The sequence below is a fragment of the Henckelia pumila genome, chromosome 2 (genome assembly GCF_033568475.1).
Source record: "Henckelia pumila isolate YLH828 chromosome 2, ASM3356847v2, whole genome shotgun sequence".
NCBI lineage: Eukaryota > Viridiplantae > Streptophyta > Magnoliopsida > Lamiales > Gesneriaceae > Henckelia > Henckelia pumila.
Genome location: NC_133121.1, coordinates 101,961,592 through 101,977,773, shown reverse-complemented (window position 1 = coordinate 101,977,773; position 16,182 = coordinate 101,961,592). Strand labels below are relative to the sequence as shown.

Below are 16,182 nucleotides of genomic sequence, written 5' to 3'. Positions count from 1 at the left end.
TACTAGATGCGCGGAAGATACGATTTTTCTCGTTTAGTATATATATAGTTGGATTAACTAAAATACATGTTTGTTTTGCATAAAATCAACATGGGATACCATTTGGTGCGAGCGATGAGATTCAATATTCTTAGATCATGTATTTCATGTTTTGACTCAAATTTTACGATAATTAGAATTTAAAATCGGTGAGTCATGCATGCGATGCTCAGACATGACAAATTTTATAGAATTCAATCCCTTCTCCTATTCACTATCCGAAGAATAGCTGAAATACTGTGAGAATTTTACTGAGAAGTATTTTCAATATTGAATATTAAATTTTAAATCAATGGCATCATTTTCCAGTTTCATAATCTTTTTATATCTCATATTTCACTGTTTTTACAGACCAATTGCATTCATGATTCTTTATAAATAAAGAGCACAAAATCGTCTACCTGTACGTGAAAGTAGAGTGTCAAAATGGGTTAGACTCGTTGAGTTGGCCCGTTTCGCCATACAAAATAGGTGGGTTCGGTTGGTCATTCTTAACTCGTCTGAAAGGTGAGCTGGCCCGGCCCGCCTAATGGTGGATTGAGGTGGGTTGCGGGTTGATCAGTCAAAACCCGCCAAATTACACGTAGGTCCGCTGAGTTAGCCTGTCTCGCCATCTAAAATAGGTGAATTGGATTGGTATTTTTCCAACCCGCCTAAAAGGTGAGTCGGTCCGTCCCGTCCCGTCTAATGATGGATTAAGACGGGTTGTAGGCCTACCCGTCCTTCTAACCCGTTTTGGCACCTCCACGTGAAAGTAACATTTTTTGTCCTCTTCTCGATGAGTGAAAGGTCAGGGATTCGAACCATGAATGCAACAAAACCCCCTCCCCCCACTGTAATTAAAAAAGTGAGTGATATTTAAATTTTCATATTTTTAAATAAAAATTATATCTTGGGCTAAATATCAAGATTCAAATAAAAATTTGCATTAAGTCTCAGGAAAAAAAAAATGTGTGTTTGAACTTCTTAATCCACCATAAAATGTTTCTGTATTCATTGGGCTCACGTGTTTTTTACGGGTGAAAATCAGCACAAAACAATGAAAATATGGTATTAATATATGACATTTGAACACTAACTTGTTTTGATCTGGTACAAAACATAAAATTTTGGGTACAAAATTTGAGCAACTTTATTTATATCAAAACTTACAACACATGTTTGAATAGTTAGTAATCATATTAATATTAGTACCAAATATAAAACAATTGGTACTCCAATATCATATATGTGTACTACATTTCCAATGCTTTGTACCGTTGTTCATTCAAAAAAAGACAAATATGTAATTAATATTAATACTTGTATACATCTTTGAGTAATCAAAAATCATATATCAGTACCAAATTTTAAACAATTTATGCTCAAATATCATGCATCAATACTGTATTTTGAATGTTTGTACCGACTTTCATCCGAAGAAAACATGTGGACCCAGATAGTGCAAAAATTTTTGTTATTGATCAGGGAGTTCAAACATATTTTTTTCTGACAAAGACTGAATGCAAAATTATGTTTGAATTTGGAGATTAAAACAAATTTACCCTTATATCTTCCTCTTTTACATTTTACTTCTAAGAATTTGTTTAAATTTCAAAACATTATCGAGTTTATATTCAGAATTGTGTGCTTTTTTAAGTTTTTTAAAAATTTTAACACGGTCAATGACTGCAAATTTGCACTAGTTTTATTATCTATTCAGATATGACTTGTGCAATATACCAGCTATCATATCCAAATTTAGTGCCAATGTTGTTTTTTTTTAATGTTTTTTTTAACGAGAGTTTGCCAATGTTTTTTTAAAAAAACGAGATTTTCATTCGACCCACGGTGGAATGAAACTTTGCTCTCGATTAGGTAGTATTTGAGAGAGATTCTAAAAAGCACTTCTCAGCTTTTTCCAAACAAAATTCTAAAAATTTATCAAGTAAAGGCTGATAAGTGTTCATAGAAACTCTCTCAAACACTACCTAAATTTCATAATCGAATCTTATATATACTAGGTACAAATACATGCTTACATAAACTAGGAAATGTAGCAATTATCGTTTCTAAAGTACCCAAAAAAAAATATAAAGAATTGCATTTTTATTTGTTACTATCCAATAAATATAAAATGATGCTCCTTGTAAACTATGTAAGTAACAAATCATGCTCTTCAGCGACTATGCCAAAAAATTGTGAGAACACTATTAATGGAATGTGTATGCGGGACCGAAAAATGGAGCTCGGTATTTACAAGATTAAATGTTAAGAACCTGATCTGAACATAGAGCTGGAAAATCTACGCCGAGCCCTCCTGAATCTTATCGTTAAGAAGTCGGGTCACCAATCTTTGTTCATCAGTTGAATTCTCGTTGTGTAAAAGTCTGTGTAGTGTATGCAGCTCCTCCAGATTAGCTTTCTTGAAGAGGCTATTCAATATCCTCACAACCCCAGGATTGTTTTTTTCGATTTCTTGAACATTCAGGGGCTCGTGCTTCAGGCTGAAGGTGCCACTACTTTCTCCAGATTGGGATTGCTGAGGAATCTGCATAAGTGGCCGCGATTTCCAGTAATTTGAACAAACTCGATTTTGGTCCATAGCTTGAATAGCCTGCACGACAAAATGCACCGGTGTGAGAGGAGCGCGTGTGATAGAAACAATGCACTGGAGAAGCTATATTCTACACTTGTGAATGAACGGGCTGCGTTCAAAGCAATGCCCAACCAATTATCTCAAAGACCGAGCAGTTGTATTTGAAGATCGAAGAGTTTGGGTTTGAGTCACATCAATTATCAAGTATGTTCATATAAAAAAAGAAAGAAAAAGGAAAGTTAGTATGCCAAGGTGACAGAGCCATGTTTGGTTGGTGAAGCCAACCGAGTAAAAAAATTTGTTTTTTCTTAAAAAAAATATTTTTAACTCCGATATCTATTCAAGTTTGACGAAACACCAATATCGAGGGGAAAAAAGGGTGGTACTGATTCAAAGCACTTGCCTGCACAATTGCTGGTGAAGAAAAGCCAAACATCTCCATGCCATCCAAACTCCCAGGAGGCTGCAAAGGAGGGAGCTTCTGTCTTCCTAGCTTATGTTGCTTCGTGATCTCATGATTGACTCTTTCCCGAACCATTTCCCAGCATCTGGAAGCCGAGACATGAACAAATATTTCACTAGGACAGCGCTCCAAAGAAACCTAGAAGAATTAGATTGAAGTTGATAGTGAAATTAGTCATGAAACAAGTAGGAAAGGGAACAAACATTTAGCTAACAAGGATAATCTCACAAGAATTCTGAAATCATTAATTCGGTAAAAAAGGAGGAAGCATCACTTTTTTTCCAGACAATTGGTCAAACATTTTAATATATTTATATTTATACTATGCATAAATGCATGTAAATGTTTCAACCGGGAAAGATCTTGTACCATAAATAGAGGCCCATCCCGTCCAGCATCCAGAATTTCAGAGACATAATAGCACATGTTAGATGGATCTAGTATATCTATATACCGCACGCGACTTCTAAATCCTGCATTCCAAAAAAAAAAAAACTCATATGATACCGCATCAATAAAATCCTGAGTAGAAAATATAAGCTCAATGGATGATTGGTACACATCTGACCATCAGGATAAATGGCCCGACAATCACACCACTGCTTTCCAGCATGCACAGATCCAAATTTCAAAGGTTCAACATTGCAATTAATTCTCCTGACTACTTTCGCAATTCGAGGCCCCTTCTGGCGATAATATCTGTCCAGGTTATTTGGCGAACTAAATGGATTAGTTGACACGGTTTGTAAGTTGTCACTTGATGTAGAATCAACTTCCAACTCCGATTTTTTATGATTATCTTCATCATTGGGTTTTCCCAAACACACATTTGCCTCATTACGTTCAGCCGTCTCTTTCTTCACTGATACACATTTACAAGAATCTGTATCATTGGATGGCACTTTGAAGAAAGGATTGCTCAGTGAATTATCACCAAGATTTGCTTCACCTTCTTTCCATTCTTCAGCTTTCATACATTCGGAACTAGAGCCATGCTTCACTCTCTCGAGATTATCAACAGGACCAGCAAAAGCTGCTGTTAAGGATGGATTGTTTAAACAGCTCACAGGATCGCAAACTGGTTTCAACACATTTCCGGTATGTTGTTCAGAATCCTCCAAAAAAGTTTCTCTATTGGGTTGTTCTCCATCAACATCACTCGGGAGTATAACATCTTTGTGTACATCAGCCAATGACTGCTTCCCCAGAGGTTTCTCTGTAACTAAATTTTTCTTCGAAGACGCATTTCGACCAATAACTTGAGAAGGCTGAGGTGATAATATTTTTATTCTGGGAATTGGCTGTAAATTGCTTTTCTTGTGGCCTGGAGAATTATGTTTTGATGCCTCATTTTCTGGGGAGGACAAGCTTGATGGCTTTACACTTTCCAGTGCCAATACCACCTCAGATGGCTTCTCCTTCTGGTAAGAGTTTGTGCTGCCAATGAATTTCATCAAGTTCGAACTTTTTCCGTCCATTTGCTCTATAGAAGATAATGTAGTGGGCAGGGAACTCATCTCTTTTCGATCTTCTTGAGAGGTATCATGAGATGATGATTTGCCGACAATCCCAGAATTTTGCATAGTGTTGTCTTTTGAGACATAAGAACTTAGGGCAAGTCCGAGATCAAGCCTTGCCCATCTATATATTGCACTTAATTTCCCCTCCAAAGCTTCAACCAATAAGTTCAATTCACCAATGTCGTAACGAAATAGAAAAAACTTGGCGCCCCATGAACATGAACATAACTGTTTGGCATGGTTCAAGCATGCATATTTATCAGGAGAACAATGGTGACAACCTGCAGCAGACAGGTGTAGGTCAAAAAGGCATATACTGCACTCCCTCTCACTGTTAGCATCAAATGAGCTCTCCATCTTCAACGCCTGTGAAGATTTGCCAAGAAAATCCCTTCGCAGCCGCTCCATCTCCACCCGAGCCTATATTAAAGTACAATTCAAAGACTCTTCCAGTTAGTCTAAGAAGAAAAGCACAAGTACAATGTACTAAAATGAATAACTTTTACAGTTAATAATATAATAATACAGATACTCAACAGTATGAACCATACGAGCAATATATATAGGTTTCTCTTTTGTCCTGCTGTGAGATGTTCCAAGATTCACGTGAAATATTATCGATGCATTCTAAAAGTGGTTTCAAGCTAAATATTGTATTACATTATTTCACATCAATCATGCATGTTTAAAAAAATCATCGTGTTCATAAATACCTTGAGTGCTTTTGATAATATCCCATCTTTTCCACAAACATCCTTCCATCTTAAATTGTTTCGAGTATACTTTCTCAATAAGTTGTACTCCCAATTTGCTTTCACAGCTTCTCTAGCTGCGCCAAGCAATAGCTTATCATGTGAAATGGTAGATTTTCTGTTTTGCTCGCAGTAAAGCTCAATAGCATTCTGCCCATGTGGCAACCAGTCAACAGGAGCAACATTAACAGCTTCAGCACAGTTGAAACCACAGTTGAACCCAGCATGATATGCTCGAGGGAACGTTAGGACAAACTCTCCTGCATTCTGTACACACCGATAAACGGGTACTCCTTCAGACTTCAGGATCGATGGGGAAAGTTGGGTGACCTGCATATTATTCATAGTCATGGGGTGAACTTTGGATATCTGTATCAATCCAACTCAACACAAATAGCAAGCTTGTTCCATCTTTTTCAGATACAAGTTTTTATATCCAAGAACCCCCGCCCCTAAATAGCAAGATCGCTTCGTTTCTTACTTTAGATTTAGATATACCTTTCATATCCAGAAACCCAGCATCATGGTTGACTATCAAGAAAATGAAAGACTTAAAAAGTTGGCTGTACATTTTTTTATATCCACATTTACTTTTGGAAATGGCCTATTAATTTGCCTAATGCTCCAATTACAAATAGGAAAATGTCTTCCCGTTATCTTCTACCAAACTAGATTAACCAATGAAAAAAACATATAACTTAAAAGTCGATCCTAACAACAGCTGTACCTGGTGAAACAGCAAAAATCATCATACGAAAGCAAAATTTGGTAGCTATAAAAATTCATAGCCACGGAACAGAAAAATGAGTTCAGTAACCTCAAGGCAAAACAATGATAAGTGTAATTTGTATGGTACGAAATTGAAGGGTGGTGAAAGTTGAAATTGCTGGACTGATCAATTAATGGTTCAAAACTTGATTCACCATGTGCTATGCATGTGTAGGTGTGCAAATGTGCATATGTATTTGTCTGGGTCATGTATGTATCGAGAGGACATGAACTCATGATATTTGCACTTCCACATGTATTCAAGTGTGTGAGTGTGTGCGTACAACCAAGCATAGATTTAATGCATATAAGCTCAAATATATTTTTAGTTCAGTCTTTGAGTAATATATCCAATTCCTGGTTATAGTTGTTTCAATCATTTTATTGGGCAATTATACTTTATAAAATTTTATAAAACAAGCCAATTTGAAAATTGTTACATGTCTCAGTTCGATAAACTTATCTAACTGTCATCGCTACATCTGTAAGTAGCATCTTATGCCATTGAAAAGATTCTGCATGCTTAAGGAAGATATAGGGTGTGCATATCTATTTTTTCTGAAGACTATATCTTGGATTACACAAAACCAAGAGAAGTGCTGAGCAAAAATAAAAATCCGCTTGAGATCTACGAAAGCTTTTACCAGTAACCAATTTTCGATGGCAAACGATTTAATTGTGAAAGCGGTGGTGCTTCCCAATAAAAATGCTTGGTATGCAGATTTCGGCATTCAAAAGCATCTGAAGCTCAGTGATAGGCAATTAGGCATAGAATGTTCGATTGAAGTACTCAACCTACCAACTTATGAAGCAGGTCTGGCTGTTCTTCAAATAGGTCAGGCAGGTGTTTCCTCATTGCTGCCTCCAATTTCACTGCATCTGATCCTGGAATACCATACCACATTTTTGGAGCTCCCCAATGCAAGTAATTCAACGAGTATAAGTGGTGATCCTCAACATGCTGTAATCAAATAATAGAATGTCAGGGGGAAAAATGAGAATAAGAAGCATCAATATTCATCAAGGATTAACTATGGCAGAAACAAAAAATGAAAAGCAGGAACGAACACATTTTCTCATCCACATGAAGTGGTGATATGCTCTCTTTTTCCATGAGATTAAAATTCAGTGGTTATGTTACTTCACTTTGATTTTATCTTCTAATTATAAACATAAAGACGATGCAAAAAACAATTAGTTATTCTGCAAAGGAAACCAACAACTCTTTCCAGATTTTTTCCAACAGGTTTTGACAAAGCTCCTTTCTTTTTTTCTTTGTTTCTTGTTTTCTTTTTTAACCATGTGCTAGCACATGACCACTGGAAGAACTATGTAGCTCGTTACATTTGACAAAAACAGCAAAATTACTATGATCATTGACAGCAAGTTCAATTCACAAATGAGCAACACCAGAACCCATGTATGAGAGTCCACGGTAAAAAGCTCATCCATTAGCTTTAACATGAATAGCAGTGTCTAATTCAAAACAAACCAGGACAGAAATTTATAACTCTTACTGAGCAATAAATAAATGAGGTTGTCTTGATAACAAATATTGATATGTTCTCAAACTGCTGTGCATAGCCAAACACATAATACAAAGTCTGAATTAACAAAGAACCCAGTATCATCCGAATGATCAGTTGCGTAGCTATATTTATGCTTAGGCACTTAATCTTCTTTATCAAACCGCCATGCAATGCTAGAAAAGAAAATAAGCTAATGCAAAAGCACCCAAAAAGCCTTATTTATGTGAGTTTGAAGCAACTTTTCCAGGTACAATCAAAGTGTGATGAGAGAAGTGTTGTTACTTCTTTCGAACATTCACAATTGACCATGAAATCCAACCATCTTGAATTCAGCATATTCAATTCAATTATATAAACAAATAATGGACACTATGACCAAGAAAGTTGAGAGGATTTCTTTCAGTACCCAGCAAAATGAAGAAAAACACATTCCAATGTACAGCCACGGAACCAGAACACCAGATATATCACTGCTCTCAAACGAAAGAACAGAACCAGGAAGCCTAGGGAAGTTATTCAAGTTCCATCCTGAATTGACATACTTCATGTCAGAATCTGAACAAACTTGGTGAGAAGTTTTTGGAAACCCACTGCCAAATACTCCGGTTTCCAGATCAGCCCCATAAAGCACCTTAAAAAAAAAAAAAGAGAAATGGTTCTCTAATGAACGGAAGGAAAGAGAAGCTCAAATGACATAAACAGAAAATTGGTATTATTAATATACAATAAAAATTGAAATCTTACCTCAATTTCATCTGTTGGTTTTTCCACCATCCTCCAATATTCTCCCTCAATACTCTCAACTGGAGGCTGCCACTGTTCCTCAAACATATTCATGTTACATTCTGATACTAAGGTGCTACTACTTTTTCTAAAGTACTGAGCCATGAAATCTTCAGAGTACTTTTTAAATTCATCCATGGTAAACTCTGGACCATGTTCAAAGCCAAATCTCTCAGAATCTACATGTTCAACTTCACCTGGAGTCTTGACTTCCTCATCATTCTTTCTATGATCAACTTCATTTTTCATAGATTTTCTTCTTTTTTTCCCCTTGTTATAATTGACTTGGAATATCTTTCTCATAGAATCCCGCTTCTGCAGTTTTTCAATCCGCTGAACACGAGTAACAAACTTAGACCTCTCCCATATATTTGTTTCCTTGAGAGGACAAGGAGGTTTCCATGAAGCTGGAGGTACTATACGACAGATCCCATATGTTTCTGCCTTAGAACGTATACTTGCAATGTATTTTAAAGTATCTTCAAACTCCTGAGAGCATAATATGAAATGAAATCAACATCATCACAATATACTTAAGATCCATAACAAGCCTAGTCTCAAACCATCAATCAGTGTTCAGATTGACGTAATTGTCGGGCGATTATCACAGTGGAGTAAAACAATGTGCGGTACCTCTTCAGAAGGATAAAACACAGGAGCCTCCTGAAGATCAGGCCTACAAGCTGCTTCAGGTCGCCATTTCGCAATAACCTGTTCCATGATTCACATGAATCGTCTTAGCTTCACATACAGCCGCCACTTGACAATTAAAACAAAACATGGTGTTGCCAGTTCCCAACATTCAGAAACCCTTTCCATTGCAAATTTGGCTTGGTAACTCACAGTCCTAAGCCGTAAATAATGAAATTGATAGATGCAAGCTTCTCGACAATAGAATGTTATCATAGTTACATGCTTGTTTTCGCAGTTGTGCAGACAAGTTCCTCCATCCCAAGGCGTGTTTCTTAGACTATTCAAAAAGAGACAAAATAGAAGGCTGACCTTTTGGCAGCTGCTACACTTTTCACACCCACGAATAACCCCCTTTGGAAGATGGTGCCCCATGGCAATTGGCTGCAGACGTAAAGAAAACTATAAATAAAACTCCACTCAACGATAAGAGCACTAAAAAATGCACAAAAAACACAATAAATAGTGAGATCAACCTTCTCAGACTCAGATTCATCCCCGGAGTTGTTGTCAAACTCGCAGTATTTAATCCAAGGCCTACGCCTAGAGCACTTCGAGGTTTTTAAATCATCATTACTTTCGACTGTCGTTTGCAATGTGACGGTATGTGATTCAGTAGCACAAGCAGAGGTTGTGGATAGAGTTATTTGATTGTCTTCCACTCTCTTCAGAGTGAAGGGTGCAAGTGACTCAAACCCTGGTGGAATTGTAGGTAAATCCATATTATCTTCTTTGGCACAAGGTCCAACAAGTTCTGTGGCCATCATCACTGAGAAAAAGAATAAAACAAGAAAACAAAAACATGTGAAGGAATTACCGTAATCAAAGCAAGTAAAATTATACCCATCCTTATATCAGTAATCAAAAATAGGAAGCGAAAAATTACCTAGAAATAAATCATCATTGAACTGAAATTGGAGTCCGCTGAGATGACAAACAGTCCCTAAAAGCTCAAAAGCCAAGTTGACATGGAACCGAAGTAACTCCAAATAAGTAAATTATAGGTGCTTTTTCAGTATTTCTAACAAGATTATCTGCATGATCAGCAACAAGAGGAAAAATGTCAAAATAACAAAGTATCTAAGACTGGAAAGCAAAACAATAATAGAGCAAGCAAGTACAAACACCAGTTCCATATCCTAAACGAATCAAAATTTCACTCTGAAAGCTAAATGTTTCTGAATGTGTTAAAAACCAGAATGTAGAAGACAAACTTTCAAGATATTAAAAAAATGGGAGGAAAACGCCTTTTGTGTTCCAAGCTCCAGTGGACGTGGCTGATTTTCTTCATTTTTTGCTTTACCCAATATTCACTACAACAAAGCAAAGTACCTTTCCCTACTTAAGAATAACCACGGAAGAAAAAAAAAAGAAAGAAAAGAAAAACATTTTCATAAAGAGAAGTGTTCCGCTCTTTTTCTCCAAAATGTTTGTCGACCCCAATAACCGCTACTTATATATATTTATCAAAAGATTGAGACATCAATGCCAAGAGAAAAAATTATATATAATTCACAATGAACAAATCAGTGGGCATGCTATCAAAATTAGCTATGCATTTATTTAATGCCATTAGTTTCCAACTATCAATCAACAAACAGGGAATTCAGAGCATCCATCCAGATGGAAACCACCATCAAAAAACGAATAATGATGCATGAGAACAAATATTATGAACTCGTTATTTCTTTCTTGGTGAATCTATCGAGCTAGAATTGACTCTACACCAATTCCAAGTCCCGAAAACAATCGAACATTTTCAACTGGCTCATATGTACCTTTATATGCATCTGCTTAATCAGGTCACATCTTAAATTTATTTGTTTCCAAATGAAGCACAAAAGGTACCAGAACGCCAGATATGATATTAACGGTCGAGATCTGTGACTATGACTATACTCTATAGCCACGTGCTTCAATTTTTTCCGATGGGACCTATGGGTATTTAATTTATATCTACTAATTTAAGCAGCGAGAAATCCGCTCAATAAAACCACCCAAAAAAAAATTAACTAATCAAACCATCCCTAAATTCTGATATTTGCCGAGACGTAGGGAAAATGCATAAATAACTAAGGATGGTATGGATCTACGAAAAGGAAAACAATAAACTTCATATGATTAATGTATTCAAATCCATTTCTAGCTAAACCTGCTCAGGCATGGAATCCCTCAACCCACATATACCTGAAACAAAAATACTCAGGAAATTAATCCAATCCCTCAACCCGGATTCGACAGATCTAACCCTAACCCAGAAAGGCTTAATCTAAACACAATCATCCAGTTACATATTCTCTCTAAACAAAACTAATCTGTAAACACCAGAAAACCCCCATTACTGGTACTCCAAAATTTCTATTTAAGAATTCAAATCGAGATAAACCTCACAACATCCAAATATCTCCATACTGGGTCTTTATAAAGTACAAAAATATCCAAGCACACAACATCGTGACTTCTTAATCTCCAAATCCGAAAGAAAGCATTGAAAGTGTTTTAACTCCATCCCCTAACAAAATTACAATTACAATTTCTTTAACAACAAAACCCTAATTACGAGAAAACTCATAGACCATGTCCACCTGAGAGATAAAAACCCTTTTTCTTCTACTTTACTTTTGCATTGGGCATTTCTTCACAACGAAAAAAAAAAGTACTATTTTCATCTGAGAAAAAAAAAATCAAACATGTTAGGTCAAAATTATCACCTTAATGGAAATTTTCATTCTTAAGATATATCAATAGTAATCATCATTATCATAATATTATTATGTCGATAGATAATGTCGAATCGAATAATCAATCATATATTATTTTGAGGGAAAACAAATTTAATAGATATTTTATTTTATTTTGTTTTTGATAAATTTGATAAAAGTATTTTTGATCTTACCAGAGGATGGTGGTGTGGAGTGGTGCGGGTAATTTTTTCCTTTTGAGAAAGGTGGAGTGACGCGTGAAGACTGCTTCCTTTTGTTTGTTTAGATTTAGATGCTCGGTGTGGGCTTCAAATATTTTTTATATTATATATGATGGTTCGAATTCGTGTTGGATAGGTCAGAATTCTGTGAGACAGTATCACAAATCTACGTAAAACAGATTAATTCAGTTCATTTTCACAATAAAAAATAATATTTTTTTCATTAATCATTTTACAAAATTGAACCGTGAGATTGTATTTGTCTGACAGGAGTTTTGTGATATGGTTATAAGTGTTATAAAAAGAACGGGTTGAGTATGATCAAGATTCAATTTAAACAAAAACACGAAAAAACGGTCAACTTGAGGTTGATACACTAATCGTGTAAGAGCGCGAAAAATAACGCTCAAACGTAAGATTTTCTAAATAGCATTTTAAGTTAACTTATATTAATTTTTCACAAAATTAGCTTTTTAAGAAATAGGCAACGAAATATTTTTTAAGGGGTTAATTTGATAATTAAAATTATACATTATATTTATGTGTTCTTTAATATAACTTGATTGCATTAAATTATAGTAAAAGCTGAAACGTTTTTCTCCCATTTTATCTTATAGTAAACTCGTTTAAATTTGTAATGTTTGAGCATTTTTCACATTTTGCACATTTCAAAAGCTTGATTGTTGTTTCTTCAAAAAAAGAAAAAACTTGATTGTTGTTTTATTAAAAAAAATAATTAAAGAAAAAAACAAAGGCTGATTGTTATTTTTTTATTAAATTTCTATTGTATTTTATTTACTAATAGTTTTTATGTCTTTATTTATTATATGTTACACGGGAATAATGAATTTTGTTATGGGAATAATGGAACGCATTACATATGTTTCAATCATTTATTTGATGCACGAGTTTCATATGAATGTTGTGTGATAGTAATTTATACCACATTACCATCCCAAATTTAATATTTTGGGCACTTTTCGTTCATAGATAAATTGATAATGGATAAATAATATAAGGATGATAAATCAATGTATTTTGATAAAAAAATAATTGTACATGACAACAATCCTCAGAAGAACTCGAGTTAAACACGATAAAATAAAGACGAATAATCAATCAATGTATTATCATCCGCATTAACAATACTTACCGTACAAGACACGAACATCCGTGGGTTGTATATTTGTATTTGAATCTATAGTAATAAAAATAGAAAACATATATCCGTAATATAATAAATTGTAGTAGATCTTGTGAATATATAAATTATTATTATTATTAAAATATAATGGAGCGATATTGGATTAGGTCCATCAACCCTTACGGGGTTAATGACTTTTCGTATAACATTTAATTTTCTACCTAAGAAGGCCGAATTATAATCAAAGATTGCCCCAAATTTACGGTTGGGCTTAAATATACGTTGACATGGACGTACTGGACTTTTTATTTTTGTGGTAATTAGTTTATTGCATTAAATAAAAGGTTGATGAAAAACTCAAAATTTATTTGAAACTAGTATTTCACATATGCGATACACGGTATATTATTTTATATAATTAACGATAAATATTAGTAAGTATGAAATTTTGAACAAATAAATAAAATACAAATTAGCTAAACAGATTATATATTGTACAATTATAAAACAAATTATTCCCATAAAGTACACGGCAATTTATTGTTACCGATAAGAATAAATATAGATAAAAAAATAACTCATCATAAATAAAATGAGAAAGTTAATAAAAATAGAATCAACACTAAATCTTCAATGACAAAATTATTAAGTTTCGTAATACGATATTAATTTATCTATTTTGGAGAAAATTTCTTGTAGTAACCCAGATACCATTTTAAGATAATAATATGTTAAACATGATTAAGGGTTGGTATTTAACCAATTTCGGAGTGTTATTGGACTTCAGAAGTAAAAATTTGAGCTTTTTAATTTTGGGCCGGATAGTAAGTTCCGATCCCGGATAGTAAGCTCCGATCCTAGATAGTAAGCTCCGATCGGAACGGAAGCTCCGATCGGAACGGAAGCTCCGATCCTGGAACGAAAGTTCCGATCCCCAGCTGCCAGAAATGATCGATGACTCAGTCGCGAGTTTTGACAAGTGTCGATCATAGAGCAGATCGGAAGCTCCGATCGTAGATCGGAAGTTCCGATCCTGGCGTGGCAGACATGCACGCAATGAGCTGGATCGGAAGCCCCGATCCTGAAATCGGAAGTTCCGATCCTGGCCGAGAAATTTGGCTATAAATAGGGCCGTTCAGAGTTCATTTTCAATTACGAATTCTCGAGTTTCTTTCTTCAGTTATATAGTGTGAGTTATACACTTGAGGGCCCTATCGGTTATAATAGAGGTTCTGGAATAACCAAGGTGTGGTTATAGTCATCCGGGACTAGCGACTTCAAAGGGCTAACTACGGACGAAGGTATGGTTCGGGAATCTATTTAAGTTTTGGGAGTACTTATTAGCTTAGTTAAGGCTTATCGAATTTATGTAGTGATACGGTGAACTTTTGAATATAGGCTTGAAACCTAGGATCCTATTATACTTGAACTAGCCTAAAGATACGTACACATTGACTGAGATTGCCAGCGAGTATACATGTTTATATGTTGCATTTGTTTGGCATTATTATATGGCATGATGTATGTTTTACCGTTTTCTATACTCATATGTCATGTGCATATACACGTTGAGCCTATTCCTTATTATACCTGATTATAGAGCCGCTCAGCTCTATACTCGATAGTCTGTCACTGAGGGTACCGCGACGGCGGGGGCATTTATGTCTGTCTACTTTGGTGTACTGGACGAGTGTGGTTGCACCCAGAGGTTGATCCGTGCGGTGGCAGCACTCATATGGCGCCGGTTCTGAGCATGACTTTTCAGATGATCTTTTACCAGTCATCATGTTGCATGCATTATATACATATGTTTACTCATGTCTATGTACTGGGCGTAGCGCTCACGTCCTAGTTGTTATCTTGGACACCCTATTCCATGGGGCAGGTCGCAGGATGGACGGAGCTGGTAGTTCAAGGCATGACTAGGGAGCAGGAGCCTTGAGAATTTTATTATACAGCAGGATTCGATATAGCTGTATAATGTTTACTGTTTAAGATTTCGATTTGGTTGTATCATTACAGTATTAAGCCTGAATTATATTACTAAGCTGATATGTAAATTATGGTTTTGTTTCCGCATGTCTTACTCTGTTAAGTTATTTTGCTGTATTAAGTTTAATGCATGCTATTAGTTGCCAGTTAGTAGGTGATACCATGCGGGGTCACTACATTTTTGGTATCAGAGCATGCATAGATTTTGGGATTAGTACTTGGGATTTAGTTTAGTCTTGAATAATTCTTGTGCATTTGGGATTTTAATGTGCAATTCTTTTCAGGATATGGCTGACGAAAGTCATGGTAGTGTTGGCCAGGGAGGTGGTCATCATCATCGTCGCCATCATCATCAGGATGATCAACATCGTCCTCATGAGGGTCGACGTCGCTATACTATTAATAAGTTCATGCAGGTAGGACCGAAACCCTTAGTGGGAGGCGAGAATCCTGAACAAGCTAGAAGCTGGATGTCTAAACTTGAGAGCACGTTCCGAGATTTCGAGTGTACTGAGGAGCAGAAACTGGAAGTTCTAGAATTCGTTCTAGAGGATAGAGCACGTTTTTGGTGGGATGCCAAGGTTGCTCAGGCACGTACTGAGAGAGGACAGGTGACTTGGGGGGATTTCTGTCGGGAGTTTCAGAAATTATATTTTCCTCCGGCTGTTCGTCAGGCACGATCTATGGAGTTGCTTACTTTGAGGCAAGGATCAATGACTATTGATCAGTATCAGCAGCGATTTCTTGATCTGCTACCTTTCAGTCCTCATATCAATGCGAGTGATGCGTCGAAGTATGATATCTTTCTGCAAGGCCTGAACCAAGATATCTACTCTCAGGTTGTCGTCTGTGATGACCCGGTGTCTTATGAGACTTTAGTGAACCGTTGCCGTCTTGTGGAGACCAGCAACAGGCGTGGACAGTTGATGATGCCAGCACAGCCTAGTGGATTTATTGAGCCTCGAGCTCAATCTATTGTGCCATCTGTACCTACGTCTTCT

The 16,182-nt window shown here is 35.9% G+C and overlaps 1 protein-coding gene across 5 annotated transcripts; it reads right to left on the bottom strand.

Moving 5' to 3' along the window:
* Positions 1 to 2,112: 2,112 nt before the first annotated feature.
* LOC140879531 (putative lysine-specific demethylase JMJ16) lies at positions 2,113 to 12,096 on the bottom strand. Of its 5 annotated transcripts, none has more exons than XM_073283280.1 (13): positions 12,019 to 12,096; positions 10,009 to 10,156; positions 9,599 to 9,891; positions 9,435 to 9,506; positions 9,066 to 9,143; positions 8,394 to 8,921; positions 8,056 to 8,280; positions 6,920 to 7,081; positions 5,314 to 5,682; positions 3,649 to 5,020; positions 3,450 to 3,553; positions 3,021 to 3,218; positions 2,113 to 2,635 (listed from the first exon to the last, which is right to left on the bottom strand). In XM_073283280.1, exons 3-13 carry the CDS (start codon positions 9,887 to 9,889, stop codon positions 2,324 to 2,326), a joined length of 3,711 nt encoding a protein of 1,236 aa, XP_073139381.1. In that variant the 5' UTR covers positions 9,890 to 9,891; positions 10,009 to 10,156; positions 12,019 to 12,096; the 3' UTR covers positions 2,113 to 2,323. The 5 variants fall into 5 exon arrangements, with proteins under 5 accessions (XP_073139381.1, XP_073139382.1, XP_073139377.1 ...); XM_073283281.1 differs by lacking the exon at positions 12,019 to 12,096 and adding an exon at positions 11,834 to 11,956; XM_073283276.1 differs by lacking the exon at positions 12,019 to 12,096 and adding an exon at positions 11,708 to 11,822.
* Between the last annotated feature and the right edge of the window lie 4,086 nt (positions 12,097 to 16,182).

Excerpts from the sequence above, each read along its gene's own strand:
- LOC140879531 (XM_073283280.1), bottom strand. The coding sequence starts at position 9,889 with ATGATGGCCACAGAACTTGTTGGACCTTGTGCCAAAGAAGATAATATG. Across the intron at positions 7,082-8,055 it reads GTTTTTCTTCATTTTGCTGG|CATGTTGAGGATCACCACTT; the intron begins GTACTGAAAGAA and ends ATTTGATTACAG. Across the intron at positions 2,636-3,020 it reads CTTCACCAGCAATTGTGCAG|GCTATTCAAGCTATGGACCA; the intron begins GCAAGTGCTTTG and ends TTTGTCGTGCAG.